Source organism: Dreissena polymorpha, chromosome 1 (genome assembly GCF_020536995.1).
Source record: "Dreissena polymorpha isolate Duluth1 chromosome 1, UMN_Dpol_1.0, whole genome shotgun sequence".
In the NCBI taxonomy this organism is placed as follows: domain Eukaryota; kingdom Metazoa; phylum Mollusca; class Bivalvia; order Myida; family Dreissenidae; genus Dreissena; species Dreissena polymorpha.
In genome coordinates this window covers 99721095-99744622 of record NC_068355.1, presented here as the reverse complement: position 1 = coordinate 99744622, position 23528 = coordinate 99721095, and the positions used below count along the sequence as shown (strand labels likewise).

Below are 23528 nucleotides of genomic sequence, written 5' to 3'. Positions count from 1 at the left end.
CCATAAACTTATTAACACAATGGGCTACAGTACAACATATTCATAAACTTTAAATAAAACAGGTTCATGAGTGTATGCCATAATATATATTAGCATGTATAACTACATATAAATATCCCATAAATTAACATATGTTTCCACTAAATTAATGTATGTACCAAATACGATCTCAACTCTTCTATTTATAACATACACATACACACAAAACTGTTGTCTTGATACTAAAGAAAATACATACTGCTTAATTTCAAGAAATTCTGCCATATTTTGAAAAAAAAATTGTTATTTAATACAAGAAACATTTCATCCCTAAAGAATCATGTTAACTAAAAATAAAAAAATAAAAACTTGACATTAACACACAAATATGGGAACCGTTGCCTTTAACGTCTCACCATGCTGGATTTTAGCTCTGTTACCATTCTCGATTCTAACTTTGAATGTACATTTATGGGCATAACACAATCAAAGCGCTGAAGGCACTGAAGTCGTTGGCTATTGCATAATCTGAGACGCAAATCTTTTTTTTTAATAAGGTTAAAGCTTTTTTATCGCATGTTTGAACACAGCCCATTCAAATTTATAAAGAATGTGTCTTAGCGCCCCGGTCGAAATGTGTGTACACAGTTATCATTATATTTATGTTGTAGAGATAACTAAGACGAAATAACAACAGCATTTCCTTTTTAGACGTTCTGAAAGCAAAGACAATATGATACAAATGGTATAATGAGAACCAGTAAATATTAAATACAATTTGCATTCACCATCATATTAAATTAACAGTGTTGGAATATCGAATACCTATCACACTAAGAATATGCTGGTAATTTCATGATGGAAACTCCCTTACATATCTTCTTTTGACACCATATACAAATTCAAAATGTACAATAATACCTTAATGACCTTAACCCTTCCTGTGCTGCATTGTTTGATGAGGTTATATATCCCATTGCTGACTTGTTTAGGCCTGATTATGCTAAATGTACCTACTTCACTTGCATTACATGTTACACTAGTTTTAACTGTCCAATTAATACACAATTTGCCATGTGAACTGGTCACACATTTTTTTTAACGATAATCATACCGTTTACACATTTGATTGATTGGTTGCCATGGTTACCATAGAAACAACAACAAAAACCAGGATTTTTGTGTTTAAATCATCTTTATAACACTTTACATTGTCGTTCAATCTTATTTCTAACAGACCATATATATATATCCACATATCATTTGTACTTTTGTTAAGTTCGGATATTGATAATACATATTAAAGAAATTTCATAATATAGAAGACATAGTGAACAGATTCTACACCAAAAAAGGCCTGATTATGCTAAATGTACCTATTTCACTTGCATTACATGTTACACTAGTTTTAACTGTCCAATTAATACACAATATGCCATGTGAACTGGTCACACATTTTTTTTTACAATAAGCATACCGTATACACATTTGATAGATCTGTTGCCAAGGTAACCATACAAACAACGATAAAAAACAGGCTTTTTGTGTTTAAATCATCTTCATAACACTTTACATTGTCGTTCAATCTTATTTCTAACAGGACATATATATATATATATATATATATATATACATTCCCATATCATTTGTACTTTTGTTAAGTTAGGATATTGAGAATACATATTAAAGAAATTTCATAATATAGAAGACCTAGTGAACAGATTCTACACCAAAAAATGTACAAAGAACAAGATAAAAACAGTAACTTTATAACTTAACTTTCTTTTCTGAAATAAACAATGGTCTGTACTTCAAATGTAGTTTTAAAGTCTTTATTCAGATATGAGCATATCAATAACGTTATGAAAAACTCAATAAGTTATTTCCATAGCAACGGAACATGTTCTATTTATACATATACATTAAAAATGAGGATTTTATAATACATTTTAGTAGCATTTAAGACATTTTTTTTCAAAAATGTTAAGGCAAACTAACATTTCATAAATAAATATCTATATAATTACATGTTATATAAATATATGCACATAAATATATATTATATGAGTTGCATTGTGAGAAAACTGGACTTAATGCATGCGCTTAAAGTGTCATCCCAGATAAGCCTAAGCACAGGCTTATCAGGGACGACACTTTCCGCCAAGACTTGATTTTCTGTAAGGAGGGACTTCCTTGAAACTAAAAATACCATAGAAGTGGAAATTGTTGTCCCTGATTAGCCTGTGCTGACTGCACAGGCTATATCTAGGATGACACTTTACGCACTTGCATTAAGCCCAGTTTTCTCGGAACACAACTCATATATATTATATATATATGAGTATGCATATATTTATATAAAATCTTATTTCAGCAACAAGGCTGAATACATTATAAAATGAAGTCTGAAGGGGCAGCCTGGTTATACTTACCTGCTATTATATCAACATAATTTCATTTGCTTTTGCATTATGAAAGGACACCAAATAATTAACCATGAAAAATAAAACATACAATTGTAATAACAACATTTTACTTCCAACACACACTTTGGGAGCTTTGTAATAATCTTTAATATTACTAGCATTACGCTGCTTTAAAGTTAAATAGCACTTGTTTGTGCAGTGAAAATGTATCCATGTGTCAAATCAAATCTATTCAAAACTACAATTTAAAAGTATGGCGATAGTACTACTTAAATGATATTATTTGCATAAGACTCATCTATTGTTAATAGCATAACTTGCAATACACATACATATCATGACAATTCAATACATAAACTTTTGGTGCATCTATTTATAAAATATACTTTTCAAGGTTTATTCACAGATAGGGAGCTGCTTTGATGCATCAGTGAGCTACTCTTCAGCTTGTAACCTTTTATAGGCCAGTATGTAATCCTGCATGGTGTGGTAAAGCTCAAAACAAGGGACTATACACAGTGACACATCACACTGTCTATATTTATAAGCAGTTTTGTGACCTGGTCTTCGTTTTTCTGGCTCTTAGTCTTTCCAGAAACTGTGTCTTAAGACGTCCTGATACAGGGGTGACCAAAGCGTCAAAGGGATGAGACTTGATAAGTTGTGTTACAAATTTTTTACTGAAAGACGAATGTGACATTGGGTGGATAGAGTTATGCTTGTATGCTTTGTAAGAATTAAGAACAGTGAGACTCAAAACGTGAAAGAAAACCTTTTTCCACCATTTCATTGTTCTAATGTTTAACCTGGAATTTGCAACCATCTGATCAGCTCTGTCAACACCACCCATAAATTTGTCGTAAGCTATGACCATCTTGGGCTTGCTAATCAATTCTGGTGTAACTGGATTTTTCTTTGCTGTATAAATTTTGTCTGATGTCAATGTGTTGGAAAGCAAAAAGACTAGTTTTTAATAAAGGTATTTTGTAATTGACAGTTGACCATGCAGTGTGTTGTGAAAACGTGTCACCTCTGCTAGGCAAGTGTTTTTCTCTAATAGAAGCAGGTATTCCTTTTCGGTTTGATCTAACAGTACCCAATGCACCAACTCCAAGCTCCCATAGGTCAACAAGTAGACGTGGCGATGAATAATAATTATCACAATACATAATAATTGACCTTTTATACAAGTCATAAGTACGGCCGTGACCTGTCTCAAGAATGTTTGGGCGAAATGTTTTACCTGTATACACATGAAACTTCAGATAATAAGTAGTTGATGCATCACAAAGCATATAAGCCTGCAGACCATATTTGATGGGTTTGTTTTTGTGGTAAACCTTGAAATGCAAGTTGCCTCGCCAAGGTACCTTTCCTTCATCAATAGACAATTCTTGGTTTGAACCAAATAGCAAAGGATACCTGGCAAGGACAGTTGAATATGCAGTACCCAATTTAAACATTGAATTACAGGGGACAAAAATTCCACTCGTCCGCTCGTATTGACGAGTGAAATCTTGAAAGGACGAGTGAATTTCCCTAAAGCTCTCGTCCTACAGGACGAGTGAAAAAAAACTGATGTTAAAATATGTATTTTCTGACCAGTAAGACTCTTTTTCATTAAATAAAATCATTTCTTAAAGCATATCTATTCCGAAAGTAGAACGCGAATGAACCGGTAATCGTAATTGTAAATTTCATACAGCAGGTGCGCGTTGTTATGCGAGACTGTGTCTCGAGTAAATATTGGCTTTTTGGTGTAAACTTTGCGCGTCCATGTTGACAGGGAACCATCTGACTTCATTCACTGTAAGTATTGATTTTTTTTAAAGAATTATTTTACTGCGAAGTACGGTTTTAAACCAGTCTGAATTTCATCTGAAAAATGTCTGACATACGAGCGTTCTTTAAAGGGGGCAGGAGCGATGTTTAACCATCCAAAATGGAAAGCACGCAAGCATTAGAAAAAGGAAAAAACAAATTTGTCTTCATTTATTTATTTTGTGTTCCTCATAAATAAAGTAAGTTAACATTTCTTCTGTGATCAGCTGGCATGAATAACTAAGTAAGCAGCATTTTAGCAGTGATTTAGGAAACATTGTTAGTCATATCAGTCCTTTGCAATCTTTCTTTCACACATATTTGAAGGACAAGTGCATGTGTTTGCAGGACGAGTGAAAATTTTAATGCACTTGTCCTGCAGGACGAGTGCCATTTATAAATATTTTTGTCCCCTGAATTATATCCAGGCTGCCCCTGAGACACATACAATTCATAATTGGCCAAATCTATGCAGCTGATTAAATTAAAAAATCTGTCCCTATTCATGACAGATGGGAAGAAGGGTGTTTCACACACTGGATTCCTTGACCAATAATCTGTTATGTTGGTCTGGTTGACGATGCCCATGGCTATGATTGTGGCTATGACTCGCATGATCTCGCGACCTGTGGTAGGTTTCCATTTTTTAAACCTAAATAAATATTTTTATTTTTATTTAGAACATAATTCAACATGTGCATTATTTATTGTACTTTATGACTCTTTCACTCTCGTATAGTATAAAATACATATCTCATGTAACGTAATTTCATTTAAACTCTGGATTTTAATCACGACAAGTCAAATGTGTTATTTTAGTATTAAATAAAATAGCACATTCGACTTGTTGTCATTTTTTAAAGCATCAAAACAATCAAAAAGTATTTCGAATTGTGTGTTTGTCATGCATTATTCAAACTTCCATAGAAATAAAATCACTCACTGCGACAGGATAATGCTAAATTGTAAATCATGTTTTGGTCAAGATTGGTAAGCATTCAATACAAATGTTATTAAAAAATAGTGTTTTTAAATAAAATTAATGAGAAAGGGATAATGATCAAATATTTCAATAGTCCTTTTTGATAAAAAATAATATTTTCAATCTACAATCTTAATAATGTGATCAGACATCAACATTTGGTTAGCTTACCTTGAATAAGATGGCAATGGCTGTTTCGCTGCGATTAGCTGATCAGCCTAGCGGTTTGTCTCAACAGCAATCTCCTGGCATTCGACATCGCCAATCAACTTGCTGCAAAAGTACAATAATATGCTTACGTTTTTTACGTTGTTGCTTCGAATTAATTTTTGTATTGTAAGGCACTTTATCAGTTTTGTTACATATTGACATTCTAATAATTATACGCAACCAAATACTTAAAAAGCGACCGAGAGGTTCGATACCCACTGAGGAAGCGTTCTTTAGATCTCCACCAAAAGACACCATGTACTGGTTCTAGGCCCAGCTATCTTGCTTAAACAAGACTATTGACAATTGTCAAGCAATATGGTCCCCTACCGGTGAAACATACCTAAATATGCATAAAAAACATAACTACATATGCATAAAAAACATACCATAAATAACATTTTGTTTTTCCACAGATTTTAGAAACACATGTTAAAAGTTGTAATGTGAAATAAGAAAAAAATACTAGCATGCATTTAATATTTTCATGTTTGTATGACAAAAACAAAAATATATAGATTACTCAACTAAAAAATAAAGTCCTTATGTACAAATAATTGTTTTTGACCCATATGAGTACTGTTTAACACATGGCAACTCACCCTTTTCACAATATCGTCTTCCTCAAACCCTTCAAAATCTGAGTCTGAAAACTCAGTCTTCGTCCGCAAAATGCTCTTGAAAAAGTCTAAATAATCAGCCATTGTTAAAAATTTCAAGTTCATAAATGCTTTGGGTTTTTATGTCTTTATTTTTTTAATGATATTTTAATATCTACTATAAGAAAATTTCAATGAACATGGCAGTATACAGTACGGTTTGAACTGACAACAACAACGTCAACAATCGACAAATATTTTCACTTAGTTAGATCTCTTCCGGAATTATCAAATTGAGCAACAATTCTATTCATTAAAATCTTAAGTGCATAACTATTCATACCAAATTAACGTTTCTACAATCATTAATAGTTAAATATAACATTAAAACAAATTTTCAAAGTTCAATTCAAAACGAAAGTAGAATGCACAAATTTACATAATGACCTACTTTTTCACTTACCATTTGCAGAAGAAAATTTCGTCTTAATCCATTTGGTTGCGAAGTAAATAATTTAAATCCATAAAAAGCACATGAAATTCTATGCTTTTACATCGTTAATTTTAGATGTCATTGCTACAACAGTATTGTCCAAGCACAAATGTGCTGACAACTGTAACTCCATCCAATGTGGCCGCCATTTTGACAGGAAGTAATCTCGTTTTATTTTAACAAAAGCTATTTATTTTCATGAACAAGAAGATCAAATATCACCAAAATTAAATAGAAAAACTATTTTTATTTTAAATTATATAATATAAATAGCATGACATTCTAATTCGTTCATTAATTTAAAGATTAAGCAATCCACTTCCAGTTGTTGTTATTGTTCCAAATGGCGGAAAAATCGTTACATTTAAACCACACCAAACTATTTATTTTGTTGCAAGAAATATGCATATAAAAATTACAAGGATATTAAAAGAGATTGGAGAAAAGACTTAGGAAATGGATTATGTTTAAGAAAGTTTATGACAACATTGGATTATCTAGAAGGAGTATTATTAAATGTAGTATGTAAAATTGTATGATTTGACGGATTTATCCGGTTGCCGCATGAGCCGGGTTAAGAATTGCCTGACCGGATAAATCCGGTCGCCGCACAGGAAGGGTTAACATAACGCCAGCAGACACGAATGAATACATTCGAATATTTCATTGGCTGATTCGTGAGAAATCCTCTAAACTTTGGCTACATCACTGTGTCTTTGCACTGTGCACTAAAGGATGTAACAGTGTTAGGAATTCCGGACTACTCTCTGCATGTTCAAACGACACATAGACACACATTGTGGCCTAGTTATAATAACGCGTTGAAATCCATCTCGCAGAAATTCAGGGTCTGTAATCGATCACTAAATCGTTAGGGGAAGACATAATTTACTATCGATAAACACAGTTTTGCTTTAGATCTGAAAACAAACACTACCGGAATAGTATAAATCGTTTCATTATCTTAACACAAATGTTTGCCGTTCTCGGTCAACAAGTCTGGAAATCGTTCCTAAACGCCTGAAAAGGCTACCCTTATTTGCCAGTTTGCTATATTTTTTCTATTTTTAATCAATTTTATATCGAAAAGAATTGTGCTAAAAGCAATACCCAATGAGATTTTTAAAGACCCGCGTCATGCTAAAATGGGTCTTATGCCATATGCGCCTATCATAGCTATAGCCCACCCAGCCTGCGCATCTTGCTGTCTGGTCAGGAGATACATAATGAGACCAGAAAACCTTTAAAAATTTTATAGCGGACAGCATCACCTCTGAGCAGGCTGGGCTTGAGCTACGCTGGCCGGAACGCGATAGGACCCATTTTAAAAATAAAGCTATACAGTAAAACGCTTTCACTTTTTCTCGTGATACTAGTACTTGTTATGCAAGGGATACAATTAAAGAATTAATAGTCTACAGTAGTATCATGTGAAAAATATTATCAGGTGAAAATCCTAAACCGGATAAGGGAAATACGCTGAAAGGCACCCGGCCATACTACGGGGTACTTTTAAGTATATATTACGTACCCCGAACACTGTATAGTTTACTTAAGAGAGGCGCGGTACTTTAAAGAAGTACCTGGGCCGACAAAGACCAATCGAGCGTCCTCATTAAACCGATTTTTCATAGTTGTATTTTAATCGGTAGTTGTCCTTAAGAAAGTATATATATATATATATATATATATATATATATATATATATATATATATATATATATATATCGTTTATATTTCTTGTATCTTTAAATATTCTCCTCCACGTTCATGTGGGGTTTTAGCGGCCTGATGGCGTTCTCTGTACAGCAGCAGCACACCTTGGTGAGTATGTAAACCTGTGGGATTGTGGCTAGCGCGAACAGCAACCAGTGTACGCACGTGAGCGCGAGCGCGTAAATCTTCAGTACCTTTTTGCACTGAGCGTCTGTGGCACTCTTGAACGTCTCGAAGTTCCAAATGCTGCCTTTGTGAAGAAGAAAAGTACATCATTAGGCAAACAATGCTTATTTTAACCAGCTCTAACCTCTCCAAATATAAAATCAGTTAGGTAGGTCGGCTAAACTTTTGATCTGTTAACTTTCATAAGGATATTCAATATAAGACTTGTCCAATTTTTTTATTTAAACATATTTTGTATAAGTACTTTCTGTATCAAATTAAAAAAAAATCCCTCCCCCTCCCAAAAAAGTAAATATAATTTAAACAAAAATGAATGTCAATCGGTTAGTGGAAACAACACTCTTTTTACGCCTTATCTAATTTTTTTACTTGTCCACATAGTTCTTAACTTTGATGCAATCTTTTGCTTATATGAGGTCTCTTTTTTGCGAAGAGCCAGTCTGGGCGAAAAGTGACGTCCCTGATTAGCCTGTCCGGACTGCACAGGCTAATCTGGGACTATACTTTACGCATATGCGTTAAGCTCAGAGCGCGGCTTATAAGTCAATGTGTATACCTACCCGTTATGAGCCATGCGAAGAAGACGAGATACAAAGCTACGGACAGGGCCCGCCAGCACGTGACCCCAAAGTAGGGGTCCTTGACCGCCTTTATGAAGGGCAGCAGCAGAAATGGGCTGAGGGCGCTAATTATCATCCAGTAGGGCAGTAGCGGCTGGAAGCCGCATTCGTTGCGCCAGTAGACACCTGCGGGTCAAATTCATATGAGCAGCCATATTGTTGAAAATCAAGGTCGTAAATTGTAAGTTTTGCTATAGTTATGCTGTTAAGCTTATGCAAGTTAGTGTTTTTAAATTGTCTATAGACTACTGAACATGCACATACATACTTGGTAACTTACGGTGAGCGGATATATAATACATTGAGTTACACCATTTCTTAACAAATGTGCGGATGTGATCGCCGCTTCCCCAGAACCCGATTGTTGATGTTATCGTATAGACCTCTGCGAGTGAGGAAACGTTTTGCAGGTATTGATAAAGCTGGTAGAATATTTAAGGAAACAAATATATGTGCGCTATTGATACGATATATATATATATATTTCCAATATTAACCTGTCACTCGCCTTTATGCAATTGTATATTAACCCATTTATGCCTAGTGGACTCTCCCATCCTAAATTGGATCAATTTATTTCCAAAATTAGGGACGACTAGTATATTTATTTCTATTTTTAGAATATTTCATACAGAAATTCCTTTATGCAAACAGCGCAGACCCTGATCAGACGCGGCATCATGCGGCGTCTGATCTGGATCTACGCTGTTTGCCAAGGCTCTAGGCATAAATGGGTTAAAGTGCTTTATAAAGAATAAATAAGTCGCCGTTCGGAATGCGAGTTCGATTGTCGCGCACCTCACAAATTCCACTTATATATTAACATTTCACTAAAAAAAGGTAAACCAACATACCGAATGCAAATATTGGGGACAATCAAACAGTTACTGTTGAATATATGCATATGATTTTATAAGAGCCAAGAAATATGCTTGCAAAGATAATACAATAGCATCGCTAAGGGAAAACAGGTTTTAATGCATGTGCGTTAAGTGTCGTCCCAGATGTGCATGGGGTATTAAAGCTTTAACACAATTTTCTTTTAGAGGAGAATTTTTGTATAAACGAAAAATATCATTAAAACGTAAAATGCCATCCCTTCATAGATTTTTCGGACTGCAAAGGGTATTCTTCGGTGACACACCTTGCTCATGCATTAAATCCGGTTTTCCAGAGCGCTGTTGAAATGTAAAAACTACGAAATTTCAAAGAAGTCCTGACACTTACCGAAGAAGACGTTACATACGGCCAAGGCAATAAGCAGAATTATTGGCACGTAGTATATAACCGTAATTAGGACTGAAAGTAGAAAATTTCACAGAAATCAATAAATTCTTGCCATAATAGAGTTTTTGTCTTCCATTTTTCGTCTCACTATTGTATTTTAATATGAATTTGCAACTTCAATAAATCTGATGCACAAGTTTAATTCAAACACCAACGTTCTTTAACCAAATAAGTACAATTACTTATTTTAATACAACGGTTGTCCAAATATGACAATGCCACTTTGCAATTTATCTAATACGGTAATTATGCTGATCAATGGGATAGCACAGAAGGGCAGCAGCTATAATTTTTATTTCTCTAACATAACATGTAGACAAGTGAATGAACTATTTCGAGCGTTTGTTAAATTATTTAACACTTGAATTGCGTTTTGATTTTTTAAACGTAAATCAATTAAGATAACAAGTCACGTGTGACGTCAAAAATCGACGCCATGTGACGTCATAAATGCCACGTCGTTGCCAATGACTACAAAGATTGTGATATAACTGTCAACAGCATTTTTATCAGCTCTAAAAAGGCGAAATAAATATATGAGAAACCACAGCTTTTCTCAAACTAAAGAAATGCTGATACATGCAACAATATAGGTAAGTGGATCTTTCATTTAAATATGTATATCGGTGTATGTAGTAACTTACAATGGTGCAAAATAATACAAACGTATAAGTCCAGGACAGCAAAGTTCTATTGATTTTTGAAAATGTAATAAATTTAATGTTATTTCATTTATTATGCATAAACATCATACATGTTGTACAAATGTCAAGTATATGTTTCTCGATTTAGAAAAAAAATGGACAACACCTATTTGTATCTAGTATTTAAAAGTTAATCAATAAATAGTTCATCTGCGCAAATGATGTTGGTATTTGTCCTGCCAGTCACCACAAAACTCATCATTGCGGTCCTCCTATAGAACAGTAGGAAAGACTAACAGAACATTAATTTGAACGCCGATTGTCTTTTTGATAATACAATTAATGAAAACGACATTATTTATTTATTTATTCGGTATGTATGGCATGCATTCATATTTTCCATTCCGTGGTATAAAAGTATTTACAAAACCAAGTTCAATTAAAAATCTGCAACATGGCTATTGATTAAATTATGTTTGTTTTCTTTTACATGCCTTAAGGTAGAGAAAATTTTACATAAATATTGGACACACACATGTCACAATTATATGTGAAACGTCAGATTGTTGCTAGTCTCGGGTGGTATTCCAGAAACATCTTAAGTCATTTCTTAAATAATTTCACTTTAGTTCAAAATTACAATGTTTTGTATTTCTTTACTAAATAAGGAAACACGTGTTTTTTTGGTATTTCTAAAATAACATTGGCATAATGATGTTATTTAAATGTATATCTTGATGCCAATATATTGCAATATGAAATGAAACATTTAAGAAAATTTCCCAATTTAATGATAAGAATAAAATTTAACTTAAGATGCTTTTGTAATACGACCCCTGGACTTAATGCAAAAATAGAGTTTTTCAATTAGGTCTAAAAATGTATCTAGCTAGAACAGGGAATATAAGTTATATTTAACATTGGCGTCTTGCTCAGAATGAATCGACTTTCATCTCACCAAAATATTATTATTCTGCATGAAACAGATTAATAAATAAATATGTAAGATAAAGGTCGTTACAGAATCCACTGATGCGTTGACTAGTATACTTACTGATTGTAATGCTATTTCTGTCATCTATTTTCTTATGTTTAGTACTGATTAAATACTATTCAAATATGTATACTATAGTAATTGCTTTAATTAACTAGTTGCGTCAGATGTGCACGAGTTCGTTAGGGGTTTTCAAGGTACATTCGTCCCTTGAAAGGTTCTGGTAACCTATTCTGCACGACCTATGATCCTTTCAGCGTGATGTCACAGCAGGACGGAGGCACTGACAGACCGGAACGGACGACTCCCAATCCGGTCGAGCCGGACGTTCGTGTCAGTGCGACGCCGTCACCTAAAGATGGCTATTGTTTGAGTGATACTATAATCATCCGATCATCGAGAAATTCGTCTGCACTAAGTGGTGCGTTCACACCGGCACCACCCAGCACCTCGAGACCAGAGCTCACTTGGAGAAGCAGTCACCGGACACTGCGACCAATGGTCAGCGGTAAGTTTAGATACAAATCCGCCTTTTCGACAGACGAAATGGGCATCGAGGAATTGCAGACACGTGTTACGAAATTCGTTAAATCAAGTGTCAACTTGTCGTCAAATGATAACATCGAGGACGTGTCCGAATACAGAACGAGCGTAGTCCCGGACGACATCGATGATCTGTGCAGTGCATTCGAATCAAGTCTGTCTATGATGCAGACTCAGTCGGATATTGATTCTAACGGCCAAATCAGTACCATTATCCGCAAGGATGCCTCAAGACCGTCAAGATTCCACGAAGAAAGAATCAAATTTGCGTGCAAGACTCCGGATATTCTGCCGGAAGTCACAAAAGATGCTATCAACCCCAGCGACTATTCTAGCCAACAACATGAAACTAAGGGACTCGATTTAGTTTCTTTGGATGAAACACGGTTAGTCTTCAATGAGGACGCTGTCAATGAATCAAGCCACATTCTCCTCTCCACGCCGTCAGTTGAGGTATTCGATGTTTGCAAAACAATTCTATTTGAAGTCCTTGCATCTATCACTGATTTCATTTTGAACAGAGAGGACATTGTCGAGTCAGACGATGACATACACATCGATGTAATCAGTGAACATGTTGCTTCAGATAAAAGTGTGCACACTGGTGACGATATTAACGTTGACAAAACGTGTATGCGTTATGGTACAAACGAAACTGAGGAACTCGAGGAAGAAGTTGTGGACAAGACTCAGAAAGTCTTTACTGATGACGCTGACAAAAAATCATGTCACATGTACGGTTCTATCGTGTCCATAGATGTATTCACTGTTTGCAAAGAGATAATGTTAGAAGTTCTTGCATCTATCCCTTGCATTAGTAACCAATTGGAGGAAATTGTCAAGACATCCGATCAAATTCCGCTCGCTGTCAACAGCGATACGGTTGCTTCAAAAATAAGTTTACACTCTGGTGAAAAATGGTACGTCGATAATAACAGTCTTGAGGACAGTTTTGTTACTGAAGGAAGAACGAACTATGTTCAAGTGCACGGACATTTAACACACATCGGATGTGATGACACAGTCGAAGTTTGCAGTAAAGAATGCGAACCCACTGCGACATCAAATATTGTGTCTGATGAAACTGTCATGACCAAATGCATAAATATATCAGAGGCGATCTATGTAAAAACGGATTACGCCACAGCACCTCTTGACGAAAACACCATCAGTGATAGCAGATGCAATAACAAGTCCAATCAATTCAGCGACACTGTTGGCCATGTAACAAGTGCACATGCGACGAGCTTCGAAAAGGTAATTAATAGCTATTGCTTTCAAAATGGTGATTGTTGTACCAGCATTGGCTTAACCAAAGTGATCCAGCCTATTGCATCGCTGGAAATGAGAAAGGTGGATTTTGGATGTGATAGCTCGATAAGTTACATAATCCGCAAGGATATTGCTGCTCTGATTTTACAACACGTGTTTGCCAAAATAGAGCCAGGAGAGGAAACAGACCGCAGATATAATAATGACGTAAGCATGACCTCCGTTTCTCGCGATCAATTCTGCAATGTCGAAAATGTAAAGAGCCTCACCCCAACCACATCCGACACTGATCAGTACTGTGCGCAAAACAGCGTATTACATGGCGAGGCCCAGTGCAACAACGACCTAACGCCAGTCAAGCACTCATCAGTGACCTGTAAAATGGATCCTGTCAGCGAAAGAAGACGTGAATGTGTTTTCCATATTACCGAACTTAGAGTCAATTGTGGTGCAAAAGTTAAACCGAAACAAATGGCACCGTGTGGCTCTGAGTGTAAATTTGTACAGAACGATGATTCAAGAGTGTGCAGAAACCTGGTTTATAAAACAAGAACGAATTGTAATGTAGACAATGAACCGCCTAACGAAAATCGCGACTATGCATGTGATGCATTTCTCAAGAAACAGGTCGCAGCTGAAACGGGTAAATTTCAGGAATATTCTGCTTCGCCTAGACATCCGGATGATGGTTTTGTAAACATCAATGAAGAAGATACCACCATACCGCCTATCGACGTGTCGTCTGCAACAAGTTTGAAATCTGATACGAAGTACAATTGTGCAAGCATGAGTAAGGCAAAATGGATGGATATCGAAATGGATAGTTACAGAGAAAGGATTACAAAACAAGCAAAAATTAAACCGCACTTTGTTCCTTCATTGAGATTGGATTTCTTAAAAAATATTCATGACAAACCAGAAAATCCTGAAGAGATAGAGACATGGAGCGAAAGAGGGACGGATAAAAGGAGAGCTTCTGCCCAAAACACACAGATGAACAGGAGGTTTAAAGATAAATACGTTAACGCAAACCGATCAAACATAGAAAAGGGAAGAGCCTTTTCTAAAGAAAAACAACAAACAAGCACAGATGAGAACATGGCAAAAAGTCCTCCTGTGAAGCAATGCAGTGCAACGGTGAATCCCGTGCAAGTGAGAAATAACCTTGCATCGATAAGAAGGCTTAAAGATGCCAGGATGATTTCTCCGGAAAAAGGAAAAACAGAAACTGATGACATCACTTTGGGAATGCATCGGGATAGCAGCGTTCAGCAGGATAAACAGGGAATTAAGACATTCTGGAGGTAGGAGTTAATCATAATATATAAGAACCTGTATAGTAGGACCACTTTGCGTTTTTGGTGACCGTTTTTGAAATATTTTAATAAGTAAAATAAAATATAATTAATTCACAATTATTATATTTTAATTTAAATTACATATCTCATAAGTCTTATCATATTTAAACTGTGTATATGATACCATTTTCGATGTATCTACTTGTAATTACAGTAACATAGTACATATGTATTTAGTTAGTCTTATTGTAAACGTCTGGTATCACAGGAAATGTTTTTGTCTCAACTTTTAAAGCTTTGTTATTATTAGTAAGAAATGAAAAGTTATTGGGTTTTTTATTTTAGTCAGTACAACGAGATTTTAAATGCAAACGGAGACGTTGCAAAAGGCCATGAGAAATCTGTCGGTAAGATTTATTTGTTGTGTTTTTCTGATATCATTTCTTCAAACAAGAAGTGGCGTTATTACCATCGCCTTTTTTATTATTATGATCCTTAATGAAAATACATTTTAAACATGATACTAACATGTGTATACCCCTTTTATGGCAAGAATTTATTGATTTCTGTGATATTTTTTATGTGTTGCTTAGTTATAAGTTCTGCATCTGAAAATTTTATTAAATGAAATTTCGACGTATCAAGTTGAACATGTATCTAATCTTTAAAGGCCCAGTGTCGTCCCTCAACACGTCGAAGAACCTCTTTCGAATGGTCGATCACTCCAAGAAACTCTCTCATACTACAGCAAGTGAGCGTCGCTATTTCACAATGACTGCCTTCAATATTGCTGGGTAAGCTTTGGATGCAAAATTCTTTTTTTTTGCGTTTAGTTTGTTAAGTTTTCTGATCACATTTTTAGCTCATCTTTTTTTTTTTTAAATTATGAGCTATTGTCATCACCTTGGCGTCGGCGTCGGCGTCCGGTTAAGTGTTGCGTTTAGGTCCACTTTTCTCAGAAAGTATCAATGCTATTGCATTCAAACTTGGTACACTTACTTACTATCATGAGGGGACTGGGCAGGCAAATTTAGATAACTCTGGCGCGCATTTTGACAGAATTATGTGCCCTTTTTATACTTAGAAAATTGAAAATTTTGGTTAAGTTTTGTGTTTAGGTCCATTTTATTCCTTAAGTATCAAAGCTATTGCTTTCATACTTGCAACACTTACTAACTATCATAAGGGGACTGTGCAGGCAAAGTTATGTAACTCTGACTGGCATTTTGACAGAATTATGTGCCCTTTTTATACTTAGAAAATTGAAAATTTGGTAAAGTTTTGTGTTTAGGTCCACTTTATTCCTACAATATCAATGCTATTGCTTTCATACTTGCAACACTTATTAACTATCATAAGGGGACTGTGCAGGCAAAGTTATGTAACTCTGACTGGCATTTGGACGGAATTATGGGCCCTTTATACTTAGAAAATTGAAAATTTGGTTAAGTTTTGTGTTTTGGTCCACTTTACCCCTAAAGTATCATAGATATTGCTTTCATACTTGGAACACTCACAAACTATCATAAGGGTATAGTAAAAGGACAAGTTGCATATCTCTGGTTGTCATTGTTACGGAATTATGGCCCTTTTTTGACTTAGTAACTTTGAATATATGGTTAAATTTTGTGTTTCGATCCACTTTACTTCTAAAGTATCAAGGCTATTGCTTTCAAACTTCAAATTCTTTCATGCTATCATGAGGTTACTGTACCTGGCAAGTTGAATTTTACCTTGACCTTTGAATGACCTTGACTCTCAAGGTCAAATTATTAAACTTTGCTAAAATTGCCATAACTTCTTTATTTATGATTAGATTTGATTGATACTTTGACAAAACTACTCCTACCTGACATACCATAATAGACTTCAACCAAACCATCCCCCGTGCACCCCCCCCCCCCCCCCGCAATCCCCTCCCCTATTTTTTTAAAGATCATCTCACAAATGACCACCACACCCTCACACGATACCCCCCCCCCCCCCCTCACCCACCACCCCCCCCCCCCCAATTTTTTTTTTGAAACGGTTAAAAACACAAATATTTATTTTTATTATTTTATTTTTGAAATACCGTCCAACCATCGCACCCAAGAATCCCCCCCCCCCGACACCCCCCCCCCCCTCAAATTATTTTTTTTGCATTTTTTTTTCGCATTTTTGGAAGTTAATGTAATAAATGTCCACACCCCCACACTATACACCCCTCTTCACTCCACCCCTCCCTCCTTTGTGATTGAAATTGAGAGTCCCTTCACCTTTAAAAAGAAAATAAATGAGCGGTCTGCACCCGCAAGGCGGTGCTCTTGTTTTTAATTTCCTTTATGTCCGTTTAATGTACAGTTTACGTGTTTATTTCAAAACTAATCACATTTATATCGTACTGAGTTACGTGCGTTCATTTTATAGGCGGATGTTAGCTGCACAGATAATCCAGGTGGCGTTAGAAGAACTGGACTCCGAATACAGTGCGCTGTTGGCCGAGTCTTTGACTGATGCTGCCAATGATGAAGGCATGAACGATACGCGTCAATCCCCAAAAGCGTTGTCGACTGAAGACATTGGAAATCTGCATGAGTCGTTCAGTTACACAAGAACAGTGGGCGAGACAAAAGTGCAACTGTCTGCAATCCAAGAAGAGACCGAAGATGAACTAACAGACCATGTCGGAATCGCATCGGCCAAAATGATAACGAATTCGCTGAAGGTCGATAATAAAGCCTTTAGTATGCCTCCCCCAGAGTTTAATGATAGTGTTTCGGAACGTAATAAAGCTGCTAGAGGCACTCCAGATAAGCTTAACCCTGATGTAAGCTTTTCATTACATGATGATGCCAATGACGTGCAAACGGCTAGAAGCACTAAAGATAATATTAGCCCTCCGTCCTCGCGACATTCAAGTTGCAGAACAGCAAACAGTAGATCTTCAAGACAAAAACAGAGGACGAAATGCGAACGCCACGGCAATAGAGAAAACAACACATGCGCATGTATCGATGGGAAAATAAGTGGGCGAAGAGACATCACCTGCGACATAAAAGACACGAACAAAATAGAAAACGATGCAGAATTTGGAAATGACAGCCATGGAAATAAAATGGCACAAAAATTAGAAGACAGTGAGCCTAAAACTTCACAAGTAAAAAACAATATAACAGGTCGCAAAAAGCGTGGCCGTTACCAACATGTTAAACCAAAAGTAAACACTGGTGTGCCAAAGAATAAACAGCCTATTGAGGCGCCAGTCAAATCATGTCCTGACCGTGTGGAAACTAAAACTGGCATTGTTACCAAGTTTCCACGTAATCCAAAGTACCAACATGTGAAGTCTAATCTTTACCTGGGCAAAACAGATGATGCGAGTGAATGTTCAAGAACTAACGAAAGCGCTTCACACGATGAAAAAACCAACTCTGGAAAAATAACTGTACGATTAGCTGTAAAATCAAGCGTGTCGACAGCAAATGAACCGGATATTGAAAAGGTTCACTCAAAGAAACGAAAAGGATTGTACAAGAAGAAAGTGAAATCCAAAATTAATTCTGGGATACCAAAGAAGACTCTTTACGACAACAAGGACAATCCATACAACAATAAGGCTCCAGTAATTCATCGTAAGAAGACGAACACAAGACAGTTTGTCAAGATGGGCATTTGCAAACTCGATATCGAAAACTCAGGTAATACGGCCGAACCTGTTTATGATTGCCGCACTCCTACATCAGAAAATGCACCAGCAAATGGTAAACAAGACAAAAATAACAAAAACATTAGGAAGTCCATTCAAAGTAAAAAGTTCTCGTCTATGAGATCATCTAGGACAGTACCAGAATCAAACGAGGTTCAAACAAATAGCGCACGACCAAAGAGCGGATACTCTTGTCAACTTAATCCACCGTTTCAAAATAAGCGCTCTGCTAGCCAAACGAACATAAACAAAATTAATGTTCTGCCTCCTCTAACCGCGGCTGCTTCGAAATCCGTCCCGCGACTGTCTCCTGGAAGCGCATGTGTGGGTTTTACTCCGAAAAAGCCGCACACCTTGGAGATAACCGGAAGTAAAACCCTCCCCAGAGTGGATAGGGATCAAGAAAGTGGCCGCAACACTTGTTTAACTTTTCTTCCGTCGATACCAAGCGCCTCCAAGCACAGCATTGAAGGCGAGATGACGAGCCAGGCAGACGAAAAGAATTTTTCGATATCAGCATTTGCGATCCTCCCGCAAATAAAAGGACTTCAGGTGCCTACTATAAGTCCACATGATTACCGAGAGGCAAGTTCGGCGCCATTCTCGCCTTGGATGTCATCTGCAGACAACGAGCTTCTGCACGATACGTCATTTGGGGACGGAAGCTACGCTTTTCATAAAAATGTTCAAATTAAAAAAACAATTTAAAATTGTGTATATTTGTTATAATTGCACTACGTGGTAGACATTAAATATTTCAACGTTGCATTTCTGGTATTGTTTTATTTATGCTATTGTGTATCAATTTACATTCACTTTCCCTACCCAGAGTACAAGTCAGTCAAATCTTTTTTTTTCTTTCTATTGCATTTCTTGAAAACCCCTTACCATTAAAATGTCTAAACATTTCAATAAATCAGTTAATTACAGTTCAAGCAAGTGTAATGCAACCGCATTGTTTTGATAATTAATTTGTATACCAAGCTTAAAACACAATGCAAACATTTACACGACCGTAACTCACGGGTGTCACCTCTTTTGTGCGATGCTTTTTTATAAATGAGGCAATGCTACTTCCGAGGTTGCGCTAAAGACCGGATATTTTTAAATGTCACGGATAATTCTACAGAGTGAGTAAGCTTTATATGGGGTTTGTTTTCAACATATTTCGAATTATTTTTAAAATCGGACAAGGTAGTGCGACTCAGCGAAGATTTATTCATCCAAACATGTACACAAACATATAATATCAACCCATTTGAAAACGTGATAACCTTTATAAGTTGTGGCATGGATAAAAAAAATACAGAAAATCGATGTATTTTGCCTGTGTGATGAGCAATTTTCCGCCCAATGAAATCGCTAAAAACACCAAACCATTTCTTTGAACATGTATTATTTGTTCCATGCACAAAAACATGGTTTCTTTTATCTTTCTAATCGATAATTTCGTATTTTCCAAAAAGAGATGGAGCAATTGCCAATTGGTGACGATAAAAACATGTTCAACTATTTTAATATTTGGTGCCGACCATACACATTTTGTGTCGTATTACAGATTGAGTTTTCGATCTGTTTTTCTTAAATTCGATCATAGGGAAATATAATCAAAACAGTAAATTCTACATTATTTTGGAGAAACATTTGTTTCAAAGAGATTGTGAAGATTTCTGTCGTTAAATATAGTATAAACTGGTAATAAACTTGAGTATAATAAAACGTTAACGATTAACCCATTTATGCCTAGTGTCTAGACAAAAAGGCCTTGGTAAACAGCGTAGACCAGATGAGACGCCGCATGATGTGGCGTCTCATCAGGGTCTACGCTGTTTGCTTTAAGGACTTTCTGTAAGAAATATTCTTCAATATAGAAATAATATACTAGTCATCTCTAGTTTTGGTAATAAATAGACCCAATTTAGAAGGATGGGAGAGTCCACTAGGCATAAATGGGTTAAAGCAGGAGCTATCCTATTTTTGTGCAGATGTTAGTAGGAACAAACAACATATTTAGCCTATTTAAGGTTCATTGACCTTTGCCTTTTAGTGAACTGAGCAATTGTAATAGGGACAAAACTCATCGTTTCAAGCAGTAACAACTTTTTAATTATTTCGTGAATTATGTTACTGTATTAACACATTTGTTGTTCGAAAAATACTTTGAGAATTTAGTTTTTGGATTTATTGAATATTACATATTTTGGGTTTATATCGAAGAATAAGTTTTTTTTTCAGGTTATTGACTACATAATTTAGTTGGTTACATATATATTTATATATTTACATCTGATTTTGTGGAATGTATATATGTTGATTATAGTATTTACGTTGAAAAAATCGTGTGATTATTAACATATCGTGCATTGGCACCGCGTCCTGTAATTTGCGCCATCTCCTTGGCATTGGCTCCATCTCTTTTAGAAAAGTGCAATACTATTTATTAGATCTGCAAGAAGCCAATATGTTGTGGCGCCAATGATTAACGTTCGTGTTTAAGTAATTGCTTAAAGGATCAGTATCATGTGTGCAATTTTAGCGCGGTGGCAGATGTCCGCAATGGCAAATATCCACATATAGAAATATAATGTGTGAGCCGTTAATTACATAAAAAAAAGATTTGTATTACTGCAGTTGTCAGCATGTTACCTGAAACTTACCACATGATCGACAAGTGCCCCGACATTTGCAGCAGCAGAAGAGATACTCGTACCATCGCAGCCCCTCCGTCGGACGCTTTACTGGTATAGGAGCGCCCCAGCGATCCATTGCAGAATTGCGTTATAGCTTTCCGAAAAACACAAATTCCATATAAATGTGGTCTAAGATGTAAGAATCACTTTGATTTCTATATTTAAAATAAACTATATTTGTCGATTGGGATATAGTTCAATCGTCGTGATTTAACACTTCTTATATGTATATTACTATCATTTATTGTGATATGCCGAATCAATTAATATATTACTCAGTTGTCTCGAATACAATGTACCTATGAAAAATCGCATATACAAGTGTAAATCGGTGTCTCTTGAAGTTGTTAGACAAATACTAATATAATTATATATTCGTTTGTCCTTGCATATAATTAGGGCAAACATATGTATGTAACGTTTACTTAAACAATCAACAATGAGGAATATACATAAAAACATTAAAGTCAGTTTGTAGTCCGTACATGATTGAATAAGTTTTCACTACCACAATAACAAACCGAGTTACGTAAACTAGAAGATCTTAAATTACACAAAACAAAAGAGTGATCTTTACTCATTGAATCGTTAAACGTACCATGTAAAGCTATCTGATAATGGTTGATTGATTAATATTTTTAAAAGTGAAAAGAAGAATAAAGTACAGCGAATTTGCATTCGCGATTCGTCTTGGTTAATTAAGTTTAAGACCTAAATTCTAATACTAAAATAAAAAGTGACACGCTAACATGAACATGTATAACTTATTATTTTGTATAAAATTTTGTATTAATTGTTTCTATATGTCTTTAGTTCATTGTCATTAATTAAATTTTCGGTTTATAATAATGATAATGGTCGCGTTTTCATTTAAAAATATTTAAAAAATGTTTTTTGAAAAGTTGGAAAAATTGACTTACGCAGTTTTTGCAGAAATAATTAGTGCACTAATGAGTGTTCAGAATTTTCTCACGTGCTCATAACTATGCCTTTCAATTGGATATGAAATCCAGTATTTTCGCAGAAAATGACCCGTAAACCCGCCGTTCTTATAGAAACAAATAACAATTTGCGCCAAATTTGACTCATGCGGTTTTCGAAGATCAGCGACGAAATGATATTTCGTTATAAAATTTTCGGGATAAGAATTTTTAATTCAAGGATGAGTTTGCATTAGGTTTTGTTAACGACAATGTTAAGAACTTTCAAACAAATGACGTATTCGTGAAACAATCATGAATTATCAGTATTTTGAGTAAAACGAACACATTATGTGAAGAAAGAAAGATATATATATATATAGTATACGGCGAAACTTGAACAGCGTACATTCATATTGTGTTAAAGCAGAAATTATACCAAAACACCATATGCGAAATCGAAGCGTGCATACGTTTATATAATTGATTTTATTTGTTTCGAGAGTCCTCTGGTCCTAGATAGCCCCATACCGGCGCCCATGTATTAGGCTTTGTTTCTCAGTGCCAGCACAGCCAGGCGTTTCCTAACTCTATTCAGCGATCCAATAATTATTGTGCGTCGTTGCAAGAGTGCGTGCAATTGCGTGCATAGATTTAACCACTCTTGAACAGCAGACACGGAATGTGATATTTTACGTTACGTCATAGATTTAGTCTGTATTGCGCCAAGGAACCAAACATATGTTAGACAATTGCTATTGAGTATTTATGTGTATATTATTGCGGTATTGTAATTTTGACGAAGAGCTGTATATGCTTAAGTCGTAAATAAACTATCTGTTCTGTACTGTTCTGTTCTGCTATTGACTTTCCTCGTCCGGCTTGTTTTTGATCACTTATGCATTTAATCTTATCGGATACTAGTATATGACTAAAAATTAGACACGGAACACATTTATTTTCTAGATTTTTGCACAACCATTTGGCCAGGCATATCGTGAAGCACCAATGAGCACTTGTATAGACCATCAAGTCAAACGTGATAAATGCGCTAGTGCTCACATCAATTGCATGCTTGAAGCTGCACGTGAAAAGGTTACTACTTTCGCACATAATAAGCTGTCCGCAACGGAGGTAGAAACCGGTTGTTACTTGTTAAT

General features: G+C 35.6%; 2 protein-coding genes across 2 annotated transcripts; one reads left to right on the top strand and one right to left on the bottom strand.

Annotated features, from left to right (window-relative positions):
• Window positions 1-8233: 8233 nt before the first annotated feature.
• LOC127840790 (uncharacterized) lies at window positions 8234-10189 on the bottom strand. Its single transcript, XM_052369231.1, has 3 exons — window positions 10177-10189; window positions 8973-9158; window positions 8234-8476 (listed from the first exon to the last, which is right to left on the bottom strand). Exons 1-3 carry the CDS (start codon window positions 10187-10189, stop codon window positions 8259-8261), a joined length of 417 nt encoding a protein of 138 aa, XP_052225191.1. The 3' UTR covers window positions 8234-8258.
• A 167-nt stretch (window positions 10190-10356) lies between these two features.
• On the top strand, window positions 10357-19524 carry LOC127842484 (uncharacterized). Its single transcript, XM_052372014.1, has 5 exons — window positions 10357-10912; window positions 12215-15076; window positions 15416-15477; window positions 15741-15864; window positions 17480-19524. Exons 1-5 carry the CDS (start codon window positions 10899-10901, stop codon window positions 19464-19466), a joined length of 5049 nt encoding a protein of 1682 aa, XP_052227974.1. The 5' UTR covers window positions 10357-10898; the 3' UTR covers window positions 19467-19524.
• The last annotated feature ends 4004 nt before the right edge of the window (window positions 19525-23528 follow it).

Excerpts from the sequence above, each read along its gene's own strand:
- LOC127842484 (XM_052372014.1), top strand. Across the intron at positions 15,077-15,415 it reads GGAATTAAGACATTCTGGAG|TCAGTACAACGAGATTTTAA; the intron begins GTAGGAGTTAAT and ends TTTTTATTTTAG. Across the intron at positions 15,478-15,740 it reads AGGCCATGAGAAATCTGTCG|GCCCAGTGTCGTCCCTCAAC; the intron begins GTAAGATTTATT and ends TAATCTTTAAAG.
- LOC127840790 (XM_052369231.1), bottom strand. Across the intron at positions 8,477-8,972 it reads CTTCGCATGGCTCATAACGG|GCAGCATTTGGAACTTCGAG; the intron begins GTAGGTATACAC and ends TTCTTCACAAAG.